The following is a 22,676-nucleotide window of genomic DNA, read 5'->3' as shown; positions in this document are numbered from 1 at the left end:
TACGCTTATTTTAAGGAATCAAACATTGATCTATACAAATTGCAATATAAATAAAAATTACTTAAAATATATCGTTTCATGAAATTCATAATTCATTAGCGTCTTATCAGAATAAATATTTACGACAGATCTTATTAATTCGTCATATTGGCACAACGACGTCATGATTGCTTAGGTACGAGACAAAACGGCACAACTCGGTTTTGACAGTTCTTCACTTCACTAGTATAAAACAAAGTCGCGTCCCTTTGCAGCATGTAATTTAAATGAATATTTTCGAAGATGTTACAGATTTAAAATGCAGGGACATAGCTGTTTGTATTGTCTAATGACAAAAAGCTGTGAACGTTGTGTATAAATACATTCTGTAGTAAATTATAAATTTTATAAAAGTTTAATCCTATTCAACATTTATGAAACTGATAGATTTTGAATTTGTTAGACCCTACCTAAACTAGCATGACGTCATTACAACAAAACGACGGATTATTGATGAGTTACAGATAAAAAAGACAATCACGTACAATTTGTATTAAAAAATAATAATACAAAAATGTTTAAAAAAACTAAACGGATGGAATTAACTCAGTCTAGCGATTACATAATTTTAAAAATAATCAAAAACACAATTAATAAAAAAATTAATTAAATGTTATTTAAGAGCTTATTGAAATAGTAAATAAAAAAAAAATCATGACACCGACGCTTTATATAAAAAAAATATAAACATTCTAGTGTCTATTTGAATTGCTTAAATTACATAAAAAGCTTGGTAAAAGACAGGTTCCGTCTGCATGTATATAAACTTAGGAGATACTATACTATAGGAGATTCATTCAAACGCGTGAAGCAGTCAAAGGTATCACAAACCATTACTTACATAAGAACACGATTTTCAAATTTATTACCGTTTGTCCAAACGAAGAATAAAATTGTATTCAATGATTATTCAATATAGACCCAATAGAATTCGCCCGCATGTTAGGGGGTGGGGGGATGGTAGGTTTTAGTTATAGAATTGTAACCAGTCTTTTCTTGGGGTTCAAGTTTCCATCATATAAAAATTTCATCAAATTCGGTTCAGCGGTCGTTAAAGCGTGACAGACAGACGCATTTTTTAATATTATTAATATTAGATACAACACTAGCGACCTAACTATACCCCCACCCCACTTCCCGGCGTCTGCCTTGTCGCCATACGTTCTGGTACTAAAATAGATCCCCAATACTGATACAATATTTGTCAGTATGTTTATTGTCAGTCCGGTAAATAGTTCATAAAAAAATATTTCATTTTTTTTAAATGTATGATATCAAAGAATTTCAATATATAATAATAAAATATATATTTTAAATCTTCGAATATCATCTCCGACTGTATGTTGAACGATTACATATTAGTATATTAATATAATAATCTTTATTAAATTTAAATCTTCGTCAGGACAGACAATTATAAATATTATATGAATACATGTTGATTGTTAAACATTAATAACCTCGTAAGATTATGTTACTGACATCATACGCAACTTTCGTTTTCTAAATTTTAAAATATCAATTTATCTTGAATAAAATAAATTGGTCGCTCTAAATTTTCATAACTCTACGGGATATCGAAATGAAGAACGAGGGGCGTTACGGCGTTTCAACTCGACTTTACTCGTTAAATGTTATGATTTGGATCATTAATCACAGCGAAAAGCTAGAGTTACTCGCTACTAACCGTACTCGTAGTATTTACTATAAAACACAGATCTAAAAACAGTCAGAGAGAACAACAAATCTATGAGTTTACTTTTGGTTAAAGTATTATGTTTTGTCTATCGTTCTATAATAACAGTTACTGTTTATGATGTGAGTCACACGATCTTAAAAGATTACTAGTATTTGACAAGAAATTTTGTATAATATTGCAGTACAAAAATATACAAAAACACACATTACGAATTTTTAAAGATAAAATCTAGATATTATTTGCTATAATATCATAGAAAGTCGTTCGTATTGCTTGTATAAAAAATCTTGTCTGGGTAGTCATATAAAAACTATATCTAAACTAGAAATTATTTGTACGTAGTTACAATTAAGAACATTCTTGGTTTTGATTTTTAAAGTACATTCATTTCATTTAATATATAATAAAAAAAAGTTATATAGCTTGTCTTCTTCTTTCAAATGTAAAATCGACGAAGACAGAAAGAGAGGTCAGGGTTTCACTAAACGCCCGCCAAAAACTGTTTACAAATAATTCCAAGAGCGTCTCAGTTAAGTGAGGTAAAAAAAAATACGGCAAGTTGCCATTTTTAATACAAGAAAAATCATAATATACAAATCAATTTCTAACGTCAGTTTGTATATAAAATTAAAAAAAAATGGCGTGTTTTATTAATCTGACTGAGCTGCATTATTAACATATCAATCCATAAATTCGTTTGTATATAACGTAGAATATTTAATTACTCTTTCATTTTACCAAAATCTTTAATTATTAATCATTTTCTCCAAAATTTCTTTCAAAAAAATCTTCTACAACATTAATTATTATTGCTACGATCTTATTGATATTTTTTTAATAGAAAGTCATATATATCAAAATGGCACATCCAAAAAAAACATACATCATTGACTTATACGTGTACTAGAAGACAAGTTCAAAATTAAAATTGTGTCACAATGACGAAAAGGGGGTAGAAAGCGGAAGGGGATAAACCGAGGAGGGCTTACTTGAGAAAATTGATGCTGAAAACTTGTCCGAATTTATTAGGAAATAGAATGATACGTTGCTTTCAACGACCGTCAGCTACTCTTGCTTGCTCGCGTTTGACTAAATGAGTTGTGGTCAATTGACCGTAATTTAGTATATTTATAAGTCAATGACATACATATACCAACTTCAAATAATTTTCTGTTTAAATAATTCAAACCAAGTTGCATATTATACATAAACACTTGTTACCACGACTGTACAAAAAGGCGTGTAAACTTTAAATGCCTGATTTGGATGACACTCGAAGGACACTCGCTATACATTAATAAATTAATCCATTCAGTGCAGTCGTGTTTTTAATTTTTAATGTAAAATTTTATCTATTTTTAGCTGAGCATACAAAATATTACTTATCAAAATTTCTACAACCTATATCATATTCGATACAGCATTTTAACACTCCTAAAACGTTTTCGATCGAATTCATCACATTAATTTATTGTTGTAAATACTTCTGAAGATATGTAATTATTGCTAATATAGTCATTATTGTTGACACGCGCGCCCGGGACGCGGTACTGCCGTAGATCTCCGGGTCCAGTCTCAGGCCGGGGTAGTTAATATCTGGTACTGAAGATTCTGGGGTGAACAAACATGTTATAATATCAAGGGGTGTTATATCACACACATGGAGAAGAACGTGCTAAACATTACACAGCCTGACTGTAAAGTCAGAGTTGTCTAAAGATATTTCAGTTGGTGAAAAACAATGACCATTTTTACTTGGTGATAGGGCTTTGTGCAAGCCCATCTGGGTAGGTACCACCCACTCGTCAGATATTCTACCGTCAAACAGCAGTACTCAGTATTGTCGTGTTCCCGTTCCCAAGGTTGGTGGCGCATTGGTGAAGTAAGGAATGGTTAATATTTCTCACAACGCCATTGTCTATGGGCGGTGGTGACCACTTACCACCATTTGGTCGTCCGCCTACCGATATAATTAAAAAAACCTGCGGCATGACAGCATTGGATTAAAAGCGGCGGTAATCAGCAATATTTGTGGACATGAAATGAGGTTATGGATATTGATGAATTTACTGTTGGAACTTTGAAAGTAAAATATATTATTAGTAAGTGGAATAGTATGAAATAGAAATTTAAAAAAAAAACTAACTGTGTTTTAAATAAAACTATGAAAGATACAGTTATGTTGCTAAAAAGCGATCTCTTCCAGACTATCTTTGGGACTCAACTGAGTAACGGTGGTTTGGAAGTGTATACTCATTCAATATATTTAAATATATAGATCCATGAGATAGAAATACATATACGTACATACATAAATATATACTATCTATACAGAGATATTGAGTTAACGTTTTTAGTTAGTCATTAAATACTAAAATAAACGAGTTACAGTAAAACCTCGAATATCCGAACCTTATATTGCAGCCGTTATTAAGAATTGAATACTTTATAATATATATATGTTATATATATAAATAAAATTTGACTTTTTTAGGTGTATATTACAATATATATATGTTACATATGTGAAATTTTAATAATCTGCTGTTTTTATGTAAAAAGATATAGAGTTTTTGTTGTAATCTTGTCTCAAATTACCTACATTTCGATTATCCGAACTAGTCTCAGTCCCAATTAGTTCGGACAATTGAGAATCTACTGTATTTTTAAAATTTTAAAATCGGACACGAGATAACGCGTTTAAACACAAAACAAAATGATTATATAGGATTTAATCATGACATTTCCAATAAACAGACATACAGATAGCTCATTCCACACATGCAAATAATTTATTGGATAATGTTGTATCTCAAAGCATATAATTTGAATAATAAAGAATAAAGATTCATATAGAACATTCTTGAATTCATGCACAAAAAATAACCAGACATTCATGATGAATAATACGAAATTACCAAAAACGTATCCAGTAAAAGTATACCCAGTTGTTAAAATAACCGAATTTTCGTGTACTTAATTTTGTGTTTATAAATAATTGTGCTGAGACGTTGAAGGAAAACACTGTTAGGAAAACCTGCATGTGTCAGATGATAATCTGCTAACCGGCATATGTTTTTAAATTATTTATTTAATGTAGTATATACCTTGTGTAGTATTGATTAGTAATGTTTGATGGTACAATGAATCGGTAATAATTTTTTTACCAATGTTTATGGGCGATGATGACCACTTATAAGGTCAATTTGCCAGTCAGCCGACCAATTTAAAAAAATATGTCAGCAGTGACATCAAGCATTGTCTCGATGTAATTGGAAAGGAATGGCTTAAATATGTAACTTGGAATTAAGAGACTGCCTCGTTGGTCTAGTGGCTCGATAGAATGCCCCAGATCCTGAGCCCCTGGGCCCGCGAGTGCGTGCGTGCGTGCGTACCTGGCGAGCGCGGCGGCGAGGGCGAGCGCGGGGAGGCGGCGCGGCGCGGGCGCGGGGGCGGCGCCGGCGTAGCGCGTCTGGCCGCACGCGGGCGGGCACACGGGGATTATCATTTCTATCATGCAGCAAAACAAAATACAGCTATTTTTTTTTTAAACACGGCAGCCACAAAATTAAAAACATCCAAATTATAATGCCAAAAAAATATACGATGACGTTCTACGCAAGATAGGAATATAATTTTATCATACTTAAATCTGGAGAGCAGGATTCGAACCTACGTCTACTGATTAAACATAAGCAAGGTATAGCTTGCATGCAATTTTTTTTCATGCAAATATATTCAAATATCTCTTATACCTTATGTAACTAACAGTTTCAATATTGATAATAAAAAAACGCAACAGTAACAATACAAAAACTAGTCATACCAGATGGTTTATCCTGACTGACTATCAACACTCAGGCAAAATTACTGAGTCAAGAAAGCTTAAAATTTGATTAGTTCGTTATATAACATATGGGAAGCATACGCATACTAAGGAATAGCTAGAGACTAAACTAAGATTACCTTATATGAATTTTACTCATACAAATCGGTACAAGCATTTAATAACACATATACAGAAAGTGAACTGTGAAATTAAATCCACTAACAGGTACGTTAGAGAGAAAACTATTAAGGTGATATAATACATTCTGAAGAACATTCACTCGAGTGAATATTCATTTCTGCCGAAAGCCAATTTCATAAAACATACAAAATGTAACATTAGTTGGACGAGTTCACTGATTAATTTATTTGTTTCATTAGACAAGCAAAACAATTGAAAAACAAACCGAAAAATACAACAAACTATGCATCAACATTTAAAAAAAAAAAACTATTAAAACTGAAACTTTTCTATCTATCTATAAAATTTTCCGCTTAAAATAAGTCAGTATAGATAATCATACCAAACAGTTCCACAGTTCCCTGTGCGGTTCCCAGTTTATTCTGTGCCTTGCATGTGAACAGACCGTATTGACGTTTCTCGATTGTAATCACACGGAGTGTCGTGTCTGTGAATTCGTCTGCTGTCGCAAAGTGAGAGATCCTGAAATTGAATTCGAAATATTCCTAATAGTTATTAAAGTCGAAATATATCAAAATAATCATACCTTTAAGGAACTACGGCGTTCCTGGACGTTTTTCATTAGTAAGTCAGTCTTTTATACCATTTTAATTAGAGTTTACGTCTAAAAACTACAATTAAGTTAAAAGTTCTTTGTGATGAAACACTAAACTGATTTTCGTTTCTTTTTCAGGCTCTGATTCGTCCGATTAAGTGAAAAGTTAATTAGTTTTTCGTATATTTATAATTGTTATGGCAGTCTTGTTAATGGGTCATAAGTAGTTTCTCCTTTCTCACCTGTAATGTTGGTTGTTGGAGAGCTGCACCTCGTTTTTGAGCCAAGTGATAGCTGGTGGCGGGTACGCTTCAACGTGACACTCTAAATCCATGTCATATTGGAGAGCCTGGAAATTGATTTAACAATATATAAGACAACAAAAAAATCACTCAACAAATATTAATAGTTTCTTTACAAGTACATAACAATTACATATCAAACAAGAAGTAACTCAAAAGGTTGTATATAAATTATAATAGATACCTGTATTGTTGACATAACATTGATTAGACTATTTTTAATAAGTCAATTCATCAATTCAAATTGATAAAAATAACAACAACAATAAATATATACGCATATTATTCAACACAAGTTTATATAGATGATAAAAAATCAATTCTTGTTGAGTTTCAGGTATGATATATTATATAACTTAAATTGTATTAAACTGACATAGCTTTGTATATATCGAAAAAGAGTAACTACTGAGTTTCTAGGCGGTTCTTCTCGGTAGCATCCACATTCAATTTTGTAAAATGATTATTCAAAAGTACTTGTAAAAGCCTACTTGAATAAAGTAAATTTCTATTAGTTCTTTCTTCTTTATGAACTCAGAACTCACCACAGAACATGATTGTGAAATATAACAAAGTAATTTTCACTATTTACTATAATATGAATCACAATAGTCGGTTACAACAGTGCACAAGTGACAGAAAGAACAGAAAAGAAATAATTATAGCTTATGGCTCTGGATTTCTGCCTTATAAGGTAAGTATTAATAAAACAGTTGGAGAGAGCTTTAAAAGATGGTACCTGTCCTAATCGAGGTCGGGGTACGGTGACGACAGGTGCAAATTCAACTTCCAAGTTAATATTTCTTCTTGCACCTCTGCCTACTCCATTTTCAGCCACACAGTAGTACGTTCCACGGTCTTCCTTGTGTACTGAGTTCATTTTCAATATATTGCCACTGCAAAAAAATATTTTGTATTATATATATATGTTTTTTTGTTTACTTGATACTGTGTCTTAATTATCAACAGTTTAATTCTTGGCTATTCTCTATTACAATACACATATATTATACATATAAACCTTCCTCTTGAATCACTTTGTTTATTGATGAAAACCTTATTAAAATCTGATGCGTACTTTAAAAGATCTAGTCGTACAGACGGCGGCTACTTTGTTTTATACTATGTAGAGAAGCGATTAAACTTACCGGTAGATGGAGCCACCAGTTGGTAAAATGGCGTTGTTCTCACGACGCCACGATATCTTCGGAGGCGGGAATCCACCGGCGTAACATTCCATTTGGGCACCTAAATTGTTTTTATTTATTGATTATAATACAGACTAATACTATATATTAAACAAATATACCAGAAATAACGATTGTATAAATACTTATATTATGAAGAGGAAAGTCTGTTTTTATTTTTTTAATTCGGGATTTTTAATCAGTCTTCTAGTACACGAGCTTTCGTCATTAGGTTGGCAATATTGAATTCATACCCACTTTTAATCCCCCTCGAAACATCTGAATGTAAAATGTAAGATCTGTTCTGTTATGTTCCAGTTGATTTTATTATATATTTAATTTACAAACAACGAGTAAAATTTAAACGCTGGAACTCAACTGCAATTAAAACCATTTTGACTTTTTTTTTTAGAAAGTCATTAAATTTAAATAAAGGTAAAATTCTTATACTAACTCTACCTTTACAACCTGAATTAAAATATTTCGACGTTGACGGTACATAACCATTTCGATTTAATCGCATAGATAATTACTATATAGGTACTTACTTTCTCCCTGGCTGGTCACAATGGATCTCGTTGAATTATCAGATATAATTGGAGGTCTTCGAACTTGCAACTCAACCTCTGCGGTTATCTTGTTGCTTACTGACATTATAACTTGACAGAGATACCAGCCCGCATCGGTCTCCTGGATGTCTTTTATCTGGAATGAACAAAGGGAAATAAATAAACATTAATTTGTAATATTAAGCCTTTAAAAATAAATTCAAAGTAAAAATACTTTTTAAAATGAGCTTTTATTTAAATGTTCTAAAAAGAAGAAAATAAAATTTTAACTATCAATTTATAACCTCATTATACACAATTTCTTTAATTACAGAAGCTTGTCGCGTAATAAGATTGCGTAAATTAACTAGTATCTTGTAATTTAGTAATTTAATCTGCTAAGTTTCATTTTTTTTTAATTTCAGTTCAATTAAATACTTCTATGTATGTACTCACGAAAACCTCGCGACAGCTTTTATTGATGATTGAGTTGATGTTTCGGTTTTTCCCATTTTGTTCCCACGAGTACCAAAGAAATATTCGTCGAACCTCCCAGAGCTTCGTTTAGAAGGATAAGAGCTAATATACGTCAGGGTTTGACCTAACCCCTTTTTTTTAATACCCATACTATACGAAAGCAAAACAAACTTCAAAAGTCCGTCATATTGGATTAAGAATGATGTCAGAATATTTTTCAATTTATTCTTGACAACCTCTTTCATTTGACACCCATATTACATAAGTGCATAAAAAAATAACTATTCTACCATCTCGAACGTTCCACCATATTGAATTTATAATGACGTCACATTATTTTTCGATTTACTCTCAACAAGCCCTAACATTTGATACCTATATTGCAGAAGTGCATAAAAAATAACTATTCTACCATCTCGAACGTTCCACCATATTGGAATTACAATGACGTCACATTATTTTTCGATTTACTCTCAACGAGCCCTAACATTTGATACCTATATTGCAGAAGTGCATAAAAAATAACTATTCTGCCATCTCGAACGTTCCACCATATTGGAATTACAATGACGTCACATTATTTTTCGATTTACTCTCAACAAGCCCTAACATTTGATACCTATATTGCAGAAGTGCATAAAAAATAACTATTCTGCCATCTCGAACGTTCCACCATATTGGAATTACAATGACGTCACATTATTTTTCGATTTACTCTCAACAAGCCCTAACATTTGATACCTATATTGCAGAAGTGCATAAAAAATAACTATTCTGCCATCTCGAATGTTCCACCATATTGGACTTGTAATGACGTCAAGCAGCTTATCGTGTATTGTCATCCAAACTCAACGTGTATACAAAATTTCAGCCAAATCGGTTAAAGATATCTGCTTCAAAATTGAGTAGCAAGATTCCACCCGCACATAAATATATACATACATTGCAAGTTAAATGAAAGCTTTTAAAAATGCAAAGCAAGTATAAAATCTATTCCAATATAGTAAGTCTGTCTGTCATGCTGAAACTGCTGAACTGATTTAGATGAAATTTGGTATGGAGATAAGAGTTCAAAGGAAGTGACATGGGCTGTTTTTAATTTACGATTGTGGTGCTATAGGTAGTCTTACAAATTTGGCGCGGGTAAAACCGCGAGTTTAGCTAATAGATATATATGTTACAAGAATATGAAATACACGCTTGTCATAAATAGTACAAAATTGAACTGCGAATCGCCGTTATGTAATACAAACACTAAATATTATAAAATAAAATTGTCCCCTCACGTCTGTACATGACAAACTCAAAAACTAACAAACTGATTTTTATACGGTTTTCTCTTATTGACGGAATGATTCACGAGGAAGTTTTAAGATTTAGTGTAAATTGCCTGAAATATGATTATAATTGTTGAGGTTGTCGGACAAATTATGCCAACCAATAGTGATGTGTTTTATGATATAAATGTTTTATATAGTTATTACCCGTACGAATCCGGGTCCGATAGCTAGTAATATTATATAGTAAAACATTAGAAACCCATTGCTGTTTCTGGTATAAGTTTTACATAAATCGGCTTAGTAGTTTTTTTTTAGTAAGGCATTCTCATTTCTTAGTACAGGCAAACATTGTATAACAGTTTAGTTAAACAATGATTTTCCTTTGTTTTTGATTGTTTACTCATTTGTAAGAGCGAGACAGCTTATTTAACTAATGACCCCTTAAACAGCTGTTAATGTCAATTGGGGATTCGATTTCCGAAATTGTCTCCACTCAGATTTGCTTTAGGAAGCAATGGATCTTAATAAAAAAATTAACAACAAATATTGCCAACAATAACTTGTTATCAACTGTCAAATAGCTTAATGTTCGATACAGGCTTCGTTACTTGGAATAATTATACTCACAGATAATGTATATGTAGCGGATGCAGCATCAAAACGCAATGAAAATCTTGAATCACGAATAATTAGACCGGAATTCGTTGACAGAGGAAGTGACTCCGTTGACTTATGACGATCATATTTGAGCTGCAAGAAAAAAATCAAAATTAGAATATATATTATATTATATTGGACAACATCACATACATTAATCTGATCCCAATGTAAGTAGCTAAAGCACTTGTGTAATGGCAAATCAGAAGTAACGACGGTACCACATACACCCAGACCCAAGACAATATAAAAAATTAATGAACTTTTTCTAGATCGACTCGGCCGGGAATCGAACACTGGACTTCGGTGTGGCGTACCCATGAAAACCGATGTACACCCTACTCAACTACGGAGGTCATCAAATATAAAATCAAAGACGGTTCTTACAAACGTCTTTTAATCTTTATCGAGTAAGTCTAACCAGTTTGGAATTTATTAGCTTAATATAATAAACAATTTAATAATATATAGAAGAACAAAATAATTAATATTAATAAATTGTTAAAATATCTTCTGTCAACCCTACCAACGTCGATATTTGGATGTTGACGGTACAGTTAAACTGCCAGTTAGAGGCATCTCAGCTCCAAAAACCAATTGATTCGAATGGTATTTGTATTAGCTTATTTATATTGGTATTTCGCTTTATATTAGCTACAAATGCGGGTCCTATTCCAATAGATCTATAATAAATCGATCATTTCCTTATTCTGACAATTATATCCGAATGACTGAGTGTATAATAGGAAGTAATTAAGTAGTATTATCTGGTTTCTAAGGACAAGGAAACCGAGTTTATGGCTTCAAATCCAGATTGTGCCAGTGAGTTTTATTGTCGAGAAAATTTTAGTAGCAATCCAAGGATTAAAATTTTAGATACACTTTCGTATCCTGGTCCAAAATGATTTCTGGTCGTAATTTGACATTGAATTGGATTATGACAGTAGATAGAGAACACTTATGATCTCCCTTGTTAATGGTAGTCGTGGTTCAAATCTGTCAGCATTAATACATACCCAGAGCACTGGATAGTCCTGTGCATAATGGACGGAACAGTCCAGATCAACTTGACCGCCGATATCTCGTATCTGTTCTTGAGTGATGTGCGAAATTGTCGGAGTTCGCTGACAGTTGCCTGTGAATTAAAACGACGAAAACATTATTTCATTATTATGTCTGTCTGTGATTTTAAAATAACTACTGTAATACAGAGTCTTGACGTGAAGATTAATTGACAACTAGACGACTAGGCCTCTAACTACGACGCTAGCGAGCTATCCCAACAGGGTGGAAGTAGCCAACGGAAATCGTACTTAGAAGAGTGATATTCCTTGGTAGCTTTCAAAATAATGTCCCAACAAGGTGGAAGCAGTATTTATGCCACTATCAAGATTCAAGAAGATTTTATAATAACAAATTTAACGAGGGTTACGAAATCGCGGATAAAACCGCGAGGCACAGCTAGCAGTTACGATAATAAAACTAAGTTAGACTATTATTGTGTTAAACAGGCAAACTTATTATTTAGATAAACTACTATAATTTAGATTTCCTCATATCAGAAACACAGAGTGAGATCAAAAATCTTAGACAAGTGTCATCTTCAATGTATTTTCTGTCCCTCACCGAGGACGACAATATTTATACATCACATAAATCTTATAATATATAACTTATTACAGCTATTGGGTTTTATTGGCAATTGTGGAAAAAAATACTTTTAATGTACATTTGTATTCGGGTTTCAGCTTCATATATAGCCTTTAAAATATAAACATCTATATTTAATAACATATGATTAGAATTTATACTTAAATGAAATATACTAACTTATCAACAAGCTCCATATGTTACATGCTAGATTATTCAGTTACATATACAATAAAAACATGTAATTATTAGTTACAATGTATATATTCGTAAACAATATAAATTGAAGATAAATATTACTTTCATACAAATTGAAGTATATATGTATAAAATATACATAGTATTGTTTATGTATTTTTATCTCATTTAGTATACACTTTCAAACCGCTGTTGCTTCGTTAAGTCCTATGCCCAAAGATTGACAGGGAGAGATTTCTTTTTAGCGATAAGATCACCGATGTCTAGAACATACAATAAAGAATATTTGTATGTATTTTCCTAGTGTCTTCAAATTTTTTTTTTACTAATAGGTTGGCATACCAGTGAATGAGGCACCTGATTAGTCACCAAGACTCATAGACACTGGTACTGTAAGAAATATTAACCATTCCTTAACCATCCATCACACCAATGCACCACCAACTAAGCATGTAATGTAATGTAAGATGTCTCTTGAGAGTACTTTAACTGGCTGATTCTTTCAATTCAAATCGGAGCACAACAATACTAAGTACATCTGTTTGGCAGTAGAATACCTAATAAATTATATTATTAGTAATTAATATTATATTTTTATATTTTTACTTGGTGGTAGGGCTTTGTGCAAGCCCACGGTACCAAGCCCAAGGTAGGTACCACCCACTCTTCAGATATTCTACCGCCAAATAACAGTACTCTGTATTGTTGTGTTCCGGTTAGAAGGATGTGTGAGCCAGTGTAATCAGAGGCACAAGGGATATAACATCTTAGTTCCCAAGGTTGGTGGCGCATAGGTGATGTAAGGAATGGTTAATATTTCTTACAGCGCCTTTGTCTATGGGCGGTGGTGACCACTTACCATCAGGTGGCCCATATGCTTGTCCGCCAACCAAAGCCATAAAAAAAGAAATAGGATTGCATGTTACCGTCACATTTGTACCCGCAATGAAGCTCTAATCATCCCACTTTGTTGGAGCGTATCACACTGGTTTTGAGTGGATATTCTATAATTTATTTATAAGTCCCACATACCCTAATAATGGGACTCCTAGTTAAGTACTAGACATCAACATCATTTAACTTGGTATTCTATTATATCTTCTTCTTTCTATTTCATAGAATAACATAATTGTTATTCAAATTTCTTAATTTAGAAGAAAGAATAATTACACTTACTTTATACTTTATCAATAATAAACGATAATATCATTAGGTCATGATGAACAAGAATACATACATTTTTAATAAGCAGTGACATACAAACAAACATTATTTATCAGTAAATATAACTTTACATATAAACAATTTTATATTATATTTAGGAAATTAAAGTTTATATTTTTTTAATTATAATGAGTATTTAAATATTACTAGGAATTACAGTCGAATTTCAGACACCGGGTGGTCTGACTACTTTTTTAGGTACCATGGCCCATAGACATTCCTTACACATGAATGTGTCATCAATTTTAGAAACTAAAATATTATGTCTTTTTGCCTATAGCCACACCTCCCTCACCCTTCACATCGGAACACTATATTGCTGCTTGGCGATGGATATACGATGAGAGGGTGGTACATATCTAGATGGGCTTGCACAAAGCTCTACTACCAAGTGAAGCCAAGTATTAAAAAGTAATTTATCTGCACCGTTATTATAAATGCAAAAATAACTCTGTATGTCTTGCGATCCTAAATATCCTTGTCTAGCTTGCTTCATCCCAAATTGATTTGGTTCAATCTATCATTGGTTTGGTTGTTATAGAGAAACAAAGTTACTTTCGCATTTATAATTAGTATAAATTACATAAGTTGCAATGGAAATCATTTATGATTATACTAATAGACTTGCAAAAATTAAATCTTTTTAAATTTCAACTTGATGTCAATAAATCATAAATACTTCTCTATTTACTACCTTATTTCATTGTTATACAGCACCCTGAGATTAATAGATTAATAATCCAACCTCACTTTCATGCTCACTATTAAGAACACACTTTTTAAGAATATCGTGGTTTGAGTTTATAAAAGAGAGTTACCCAACTCCATTTTAGAAAGACATTTTTATAAGTGTGTAAAATTTTTGTAAATATAATAAGTTTGATGTACATAAATTAGTATAGGATTAAATAATTAATATACTGTTTTTAATATAGTAAAAAACGTGTTTTGAATTTATTTGTCTTTATATAGTTTTAGACAATAAATTTATGTTTATAAGATTTTAAATTAACATGGTTATTTTTATTACTACAAGTATTTAAAATGGGATATCGATATTTCGACACTATCTACGAATGTCTTGTTCACAAGACATGATATTTCGTCATTAACTCGAGCTCCACCAAATAAAAATAAAAATCATGGTAAATATCCCGTTTAACATACTTGTAGTAAATTTATGTTTATATCAATCAATATACTTAATCCTACATTAATTATTATTTTAAAATACGTACATTAATCTTTCAGTTCAGTTATTTATCGAATTACTGTACGTAATTAAATATGAGCTTTTATACCGGTTGTCATATTATTGCCTAGAGTTCACCCTCTACCTGGCCGTCAACGCCGTTGTTGCGTTAAAATGGATCGATATTCGATTCCCGCGGTTTTTATAGAATTATAACACAATTTTTGAGATAAAAATTCATTATTCAAAGTTCGTTTTAATGTTCGAAGTACATTACATTGTCTAAAAAGTATACGACATGAAAAATACTGTATATTTAATGAATGTTATTGTAGTTTAGCTCTCTAGCATCAGGTCTAGTGTCAGGTAATGTATGAAATTTTATAATGGATATAAGGATGAAAAACAATGTATTATTTTGAATTTCATACTAAACAGGGTGTGTCGTTAAACGTTGTCGTCACAAGTAGTAAACACTAACAATTGAACAATTTAACTGGTAGCGTCATGATATGTTAGCTTGTTCAGACACTATAAATAATAAAAATACAGATATAAAATAAGTTAATTTCAACTTACCAAGTGATAAAAAGAAGATTAAAAGAGTAAAATATTCAATAATAAAGCTCGCCATTATAAAACAACGCCACCGTCGCACACACCACACCTCACTACTTCAGCCTCGAATCTCGATTTCAATTGACAAAACTTTCAATTCAAACTTTTTACCGGTGTTTTGTGGCTGCGTTCTGATTTAAGAACGATAATTTAAATGAATAAAATGCTTTTGTGACGTCAAAAATAATTTTAATAATTTAATAAAAAATGTTTATAATAATCTTATCAAGATAATCTAAACATAGGAGGAGAATAAAATAATAAATGTTAACAATCCTTTCCATAACGCAGTTCTTACTATTTCCGAATGATTTTTCTAGATGGCGTTGTACGATATGTTAATAATATTTAATGTCTTGCAAAATAAATAAAGATTTTGTAGTAAATAATGTGTGAAAAACATGAAGTTTAATTTTACATAGCACCTGATTATAATCAGCATAATACTAAACTTTATAATTATTTAATTATAAATCTAGGAATGAGCGACAAAAGTTACAATTTTAAAGAAATAATTAATTACAAATACTAAAAGTCAAAATTTGTAATTCGAGCATGATAAATCTATCTATATAGATTTTTTTATAAGACAACAAGCAATGAAGCTCTTATTTAGTTTATTATCAACTACACTAGTCTGTAGTTAACAGAAAAGGTCGTACCTATGTAGGTACCTATTATAATACGTTTTATTAGGAATTTATTGCTTTTACATAACAGTTATCAAGAAAACAACAAATTAATAATATGAACGTTACATCAATATGTAACGAAAATAAACTTGCGTGTTACTTAATAGAATATAAATTTACATAATCCAAGGGTTTTTACAATGAGACTTGGGACAGTTTTGTAGTTCAAAAAAATGGAGTTAAAAATAAACTCGAGATATTTTGCACTTTTTAGATGCTATCAGGCCTCTCTTAGTCCAGGAGATGCCCAGGAGTGGTCTCTTTGTTAACAAATAAGCTTCATTAGCGTCAATAGTGGAATGGTAGGTTCAATGATAAAAACTTATGTTTATATGTCGCCTATAAGTTCCTAAAGATTCATCCGATTGTGATGTAACTTTGTTATTCTCCGTACAAGCACGAAGATAGCCCAGAAACCAGATTTTGCTTCATAGGTATATTATGTATTTGTGTTTTCATATAAGCTTTTTATGTAGACTATTATTCCATCTGTGCAAAGCAAGGTTGAGAAGAAAGAAGAAGCAATTACGAGGATTTAAATGTGAAATCTCATGTTAAATGATAATCCATGGGTTCAGGTCGTACTATGGGCATCTCGTTTATCGAGGTAGCTCAATAGGTTTTAGTTTTATCATTTACAACGACTAAACACAAAAATATTCAATATGTTTGTAACTTTATAGCAGCGATTACGATAACGTTTTATAATGAGCTTATAATGATAAAATGATATTAAAATTAATCGTCTTTTATTTTTGTCATGAATAAAATAATATTTATGTATGATTTTTCATTTAAAATCGATGGATTTTTGGTTACCTAAATGTCAATGTCAGGGCCGGATTTTGAGGCTTGGCAGGCCCGTTGTCGCTACGATTTTTGAAGCGGGCAACATTAAAAAAAAATAAAAGAAAACATTGGCAGAAAATTTACCCGGGAACATTGTTATAATATCTTATATTACTGTATTGTTTTACATTCATTGCTTAACTTAAACAATAAAGAAAAACGTTATTAATTAATTTCGAGAGCGATACATACAACTCATATAAATACACCGTACAAATAACTAGAAGCAATTAATTAACAAATAACTTTCTTTTCCATAACTGATTTTATTTTTCATTCTCACTTGGTGTTAGAGAGCCGAGATGGCCCAGTAGTTAGAACGCGTGCATCTTAACCGATGTTTTCAGGTCCAAGCCCAGGCAAGCACCACTAAGTTTTCCTGTGCTTAATTTGTGTTTATAATTCATCTCGTGCTCGGCGGTGAAGGAAAGCATCGCGAGGAAACCTGCATGTGGTTAATTTCAACGAAATTCTGCCACATGTGTATTCAACCGCATTGGAGCAGCGTGATGGAATATGCTCCATACCTTCTTCTCAAAAAGAGAGGAGGCCTTAGCCCAGTAGTGGGAAATTTACAGGCTGTTAATGGTGTTAGCGCTTTGTGTAAGCTCTGGGTAGTAGCTACCATACACTCATCAGACATTCTACCTATGATATGTTTCTTGTCTTCCGGCACGTTCATGGTCTCCTTCCGTAACTTAATTTGCTGGATCGTACTTTTAGGAAACTAAGTTACTTCTATGTCCAAGTGAACACGTTATTTAAAAAAAACGGGGATAGTCAGTCATTTTGAAAACAATAATCAAATATTAATAATAATGTTTTTATTGATATATATATATATATATATTACAAAGAATATGTTACATAGATCAAAGAGACCCTTTACCCCTAAACACGGATATCCCGTATTTTATAAGTCTGCGATTTCCCAATCAGTGTTTACATTTGTAAGACTCATTATTTGGTTTAAATAACTTGAAAAGAAAAAAAAAAATTAATCATCTTCATTTGTAATACGTAAGACAGGATTGAGGGCAGAGGGCCGGTGATGAATTGCTTGGCCAATAACCTTCGTCAGTGGCTTCAAATTAGCTCAACATATCGATGATTAAAATAAAAAAAAAAATTGCAAAAATACCATAGAAGGTCGTAAGTCGTCGTATTAAAAATCCGCCATTTTACTTTTACAATACCGTAACAATATACTTGAAACATAAAAGCTTTTTTTATGTTATACATATATAGGCGGATGGACAAACAGGCCAGCTGATGGTGATGTTGAAGTGTTACCACCGCCCATAGACAATGGCGTTGTAAGAAATATTAACCATTCCTTACATCGCCAATGCGCCACTTGGGAACTAAGATGTTATGTCCCTTGTGCCTGTAGTTACACTGCCTCATTCACCCTCCATACCGGAACACAACAATACTGAATACTGCGGTTTGGCGGGAGAATATCTGATGAGTGGGTGGTACCTACTCAGACCGGCTTGCACAGAGCCCTACCACTAAGTATGTAAAGTCTTTAAACAATAAATAAAACAGTTGTTTGAGAAATTAAATCTAATCAAAATTCGAGATGAGAGGGAGATGCTGCTGCTATTATATTGGAAGATATAATCTCACGGCGCTATGAAACGAATAATTATCCACCTTCAGACGATTTTTTGAGAAAACTAGAGATCATAAAAGTAAGGTAAACATGATGTTTTGCCTAAGTTATCATGAGCATTGATGAACCTGGTCGACTTTGGAGCACTGTAACAGCGTTTAGTATTGAACAAAATGAAAAATGTATACAGCAAATTTTTCAGAAAGACATGTTCTATAAATTTGTTCTGATCTAATTTTGTGCTAAAATGAACAGAGAAAAAGTTATTAAGCAAAAAAGAAAATTTTTGAGCAAATTTTCTCACTTTTTTGCTTATAACTTTTTAAATTTTAAATTTATGATAACAAGTCACTTAAACATAATTGTAGACACAACGATTTGCTACAAATGATGTCTTCACAAATTTTCCGTACCATTAATACTTTCGGAGATATAGTTAAAAATATGTTTTTTCAAGATGGCGGGCGGGGGACAAGGGCGGCAACCCCACAAACTTGGGGTTAAGATTGTATTGACACCCCCTACATGTCCCATAAATAAAATTGCATCCTCTAGAAAATGTTTAGTTTGACTCTAAAATAGTAACATTTCAATGGACTACAAAGTTTTTCTCGAAGAGATTGGTTTTAAACGATAAGACTGCCTTTGTATCTTCCCTAAGCTTAAGTTACGACTGTTTTTTTAAGTCCTCACCAATAAGTAAAGTGTTTTAGTATTTCAAAAGGAACAGTTTCTTTTAGTGTCATCTTTGGAATTTCTTCTAGTTATTTAAAATATCACAAACAAAACAACGATACAGAATATAATCACGTTAACTGATTAGTCTACGAAAACAGAGTGGTAAAATTATTGTTTAATAACAGTAGGATGTTGGTTATTTTTAACTTACTAGGATAGCTTTTGTTTTGATGCTTAAGAGATTTATTTTGAAAACCTAATGTTACGATGATTAGTGATCATTACGACCATGTGGTAATCAAGGTCTTTAACAATCAAGCAGTAATTGAAGTTAAAAAATATATTATATTATTGTCCCCTGTGAATGGCAAATTTAAGCCCAAGCGAACAAAGTTCATACTAAATTTAGCTTTAAAAAATAACAAACAGCCTTCAATTACTCTTCAGGTGTATGTAAAGTGGGCTAATTTGAGTTGCAATAAAACCTTTTTTCTCGGTAATTGATCTCCTAAAGTATTTTATAACAAAACTTTTTGCAAAAACTGGCACTTAGCCCATACATACTATTGCTCTGGGTGGTTGTTTACACATATGAATATTGACGTGCTGGTAAGGAATACGCCATTGCGAAAATACCCACATTTTATTTTCAGAGGCAAAGTTAGAAAGAAATGATTGAAATGATGATTTTTATAATAAATACTGATTTTAGAGGAAACTATTTCCTGCAAATGTTATGGGTATCGAAGTGATAGACGTTTTTGTTTAATACAATTTTCGTATAGAGACAATAGTTTTTTTAGAAAAATGTGATAATTCTCAAATACTATGGTCGGAAAAAACTGTCATAGACCAAAAGGGTCAAAGCCGATTCCACATATACTCTATTCGAACCGTAATAGGAAAAATGCCAAATAAACAACATTTGACAGCAAGTTGACGCGATATCATTGGCCGAGAGCTTGATATTGCGAAAAAATGGCGTTTTGAACGTCGATGAAACGTTTATCGGAATTTTTAAAGTAAATTTAAAGTGAAAATAAGTAATTAAGCGTAATAGTATTGTATTATAAATAAAGATATATTAATCATAAGCTCTTAGTGGTGCACAATATAGTTGAGTTATTAGCAAATCGCATGAAATACCTAAATATATGATTTGTTTATCTTTTTTTCTACTTTCATTGGTATAGGCTATAGTTTTGTCTGCTACCAATCCCAGATATAGGTTAAACGAAAGGAAACCCGTTTTTTTTTTAGTTAAAATTGCAAATGTATAACATTAATCGGACCTTCAATCTGATTTATTGCACCAAATCCACCTTAAGCTTTAATGCATACATGACACTGCAAGATATTTATAAAACTTTAGAATCAAAGGAAGTTTCTAGAATGTAAAATGACAAAGATTGGCGCGTTAATGAAGTCGGGAGTAATTCTTGTTTTGTAATATTTGTATTGATTTGTGTTTACACTTCATGGTCACCATATGGACGTTATGTAATTTGTTTAAAGTGTTATCTCGCGTTCATTTAGATACACCGCGGTATCGATAAGTGACGGACGAATACTAAATTCATGTTATTTATTAACGGTCTCACTTATAAACTTTGTTTGGTTAAACATTATCTTCAATTTTCATTTATTTTAAATATAGAAGAGGCAGCGTTCAATTTATCATCCCCCGAAAAACAAGTAAATAAATTCAAATTTTTGTCTCGAAACTAATAAATATTCTGTTAATTGTTACATTGTTCTGAAGAGTTCCTAGTATTCAATTCTGTTATCTCTGTGTGTATATATATACTTATGTATATATAGGCACAGAGAGGTGGGTAAACATTTGACGACCTCCGTGGTCGAGTAGTGTTTACACCGGTCTTCATGGGTACGCCATGTATAAAAGATCATTAGTTCTCTATGTTGTCTTGGGTCTGGGTGATTGTGGTACCGTCGTTACTTCTGATTTTCCATAACACAAGTGCTTTAGCTACTTACGTTGGGATCAGAGTAATGTATGTGATGTTGTCCAATATTTATATATTATTATACATTGTCATAGTACTATTAAGATGAGGTCTAAGTTTTATATTTGTTGTGTTTCCTATTATAAGGTCGTACTCACCTGTCAAATCAGAGCTAACTACTATAACCAGAGCAACTAATGAAGTCTTACAGAACTCTACCATTGAGTATCAGTAATGAGGATAATAACACAAACTGATCGTGATTTATAAATGATTTCAGGTAATAAACAACAATGAAGGCAGTCGTTTTTGATGGTAAGGCTCTCACTCTCGAATACGATGAGAACTATCCCAAGCCCAGTATCGTAAACGATACGGACGTCATCGTGAAAGTTGAATACGCCGGAGTTTGTGGAACCGACTTGCATATAATTCAGGTAAATAAAATAATATATTCAATAGTACCAATTTGTATTATCATTCAAATATTATACAAGACTAGTTAATATTGAAACCAAAATTAAAATAGTCACTGTGCAAATCGTGACCGTTTTGGAATGGTGGCAAGATAGCTACCAGCAATTCCCCGATTCAGTCACAATTTCGATAGCAGCGTTATTGACCGTCAAGCGTCAATAGAGCCCAGATGACCCAGTGGTTAGAACGTGTGCATCTTAACCGATGATTTGGGTTCAAACCCAGGCAAGCACCACTGAATTTTCATGTGCTTAATTTGTGTTTATAATTCATTTCGTGCGAGGCGGTGAAGGAAAACATCGTGAGAAAACCTGCATGTGTCTAATTTCAACGAAATTCTGTCACATGTGTATTCCACCAACCCGCATTGGAGCAGCCTGGTGGAATATGCTCCAAACCTTCTCCTGAAACAGGAGGCCTTAGCCCATCAGTGGGAAATTTACAGGCTGCTAATGTAATTGACCAGCTGTCCTGTTTATAAAAAAAAACGGCCAAGTGCGAGTCGTACTCGTCCATGACGGGTTCCGTAGCAGCAAGTAACAAGGTTTATGTTTATGAAATTCAATTTTCTATTTTTAAAATTGAGTTGATTGAATGAAAGGTAAATTGCGGTTTACGATTTATGACGTATTAAAAAAAAACTACTTACTAGATTTCGTTCAAACAAATTTTCGGTGGAAGTTTGCATGTACATCATATATTTTTTTTAGTTTTATCTATATTTATCTTTTCTCTTATTTTCGAATCTATAAGGGTTCC

At 32.2% G+C, this 22,676-nt stretch overlaps 2 protein-coding genes across 3 annotated transcripts in view; one reads left to right on the top strand and one right to left on the bottom strand.

The window, feature by feature from the left end:
• Positions 1-22,676, top strand: part of LOC113391566 (D-altritol 5-dehydrogenase-like) — a 55,108-nt gene that overhangs the window by 23,562 nt on the left and 8,870 nt on the right. The window contains exons 1-2 of one of the 2 annotated variants that reach the window (XM_026627559.2): positions 21,034-21,043; positions 21,721-21,877. In XM_026627559.2, coding sequence (XP_026483344.2) covers positions 21,734-21,877 — 144 coding nt within the window. In that variant the 5' untranslated portion in view covers positions 21,034-21,043; positions 21,721-21,733. Of the gene's footprint in view, positions 1-21,033; positions 21,044-21,720; positions 21,878-22,676 lie in introns of those variants that run through there. The other variant, XM_064220002.1, reaches the window with a different exon arrangement.
• On the bottom strand, positions 3,173-15,736 carry LOC113391565 (lachesin). Its single transcript, XM_026627558.2, has 10 exons — positions 15,598-15,736; positions 11,771-11,889; positions 10,725-10,847; positions 8,341-8,497; positions 7,754-7,853; positions 7,345-7,501; positions 6,546-6,652; positions 6,091-6,230; positions 5,134-5,248; positions 3,173-3,349 (listed from the first exon to the last, which is right to left on the bottom strand). The coding sequence occupies exons 1-10, from the start codon at positions 15,650-15,652 to the stop codon at positions 3,328-3,330; spliced, it is 1,095 nt and encodes a 364-aa protein (XP_026483343.2). The 5' UTR covers positions 15,653-15,736; the 3' UTR covers positions 3,173-3,327.

The sequence above is a fragment of the Vanessa tameamea genome, chromosome 30, assembly GCF_037043105.1.
Source record: "Vanessa tameamea isolate UH-Manoa-2023 chromosome 30, ilVanTame1 primary haplotype, whole genome shotgun sequence".
NCBI lineage: Eukaryota > Metazoa > Arthropoda > Insecta > Lepidoptera > Nymphalidae > Vanessa > Vanessa tameamea.
Note: the sequence above shows the minus strand (reverse complement) of the source record. Positions and strands in the feature narration are given on the sequence as shown.

Excerpts from the sequence above, each read along its gene's own strand:
- LOC113391565 (XM_026627558.2), bottom strand. The coding sequence starts at position 15,652 with ATGGCGAGCTTTATTATTGAATATTTTACTCTTTTAATCTTCTTTTTA. Across the intron at positions 8,498-10,724 it reads CCGCTACATATACATTATCT|ATAAAAGACATCCAGGAGAC; the intron begins GTGAGTATAATT and ends TGTTCATTCCAG. Across the intron at positions 6,231-6,545 it reads TCCAACAACCAACATTACAG|GATCTCTCACTTTGCGACAG; the intron begins GTGAGAAAGGAG and ends ATTCAATTTCAG.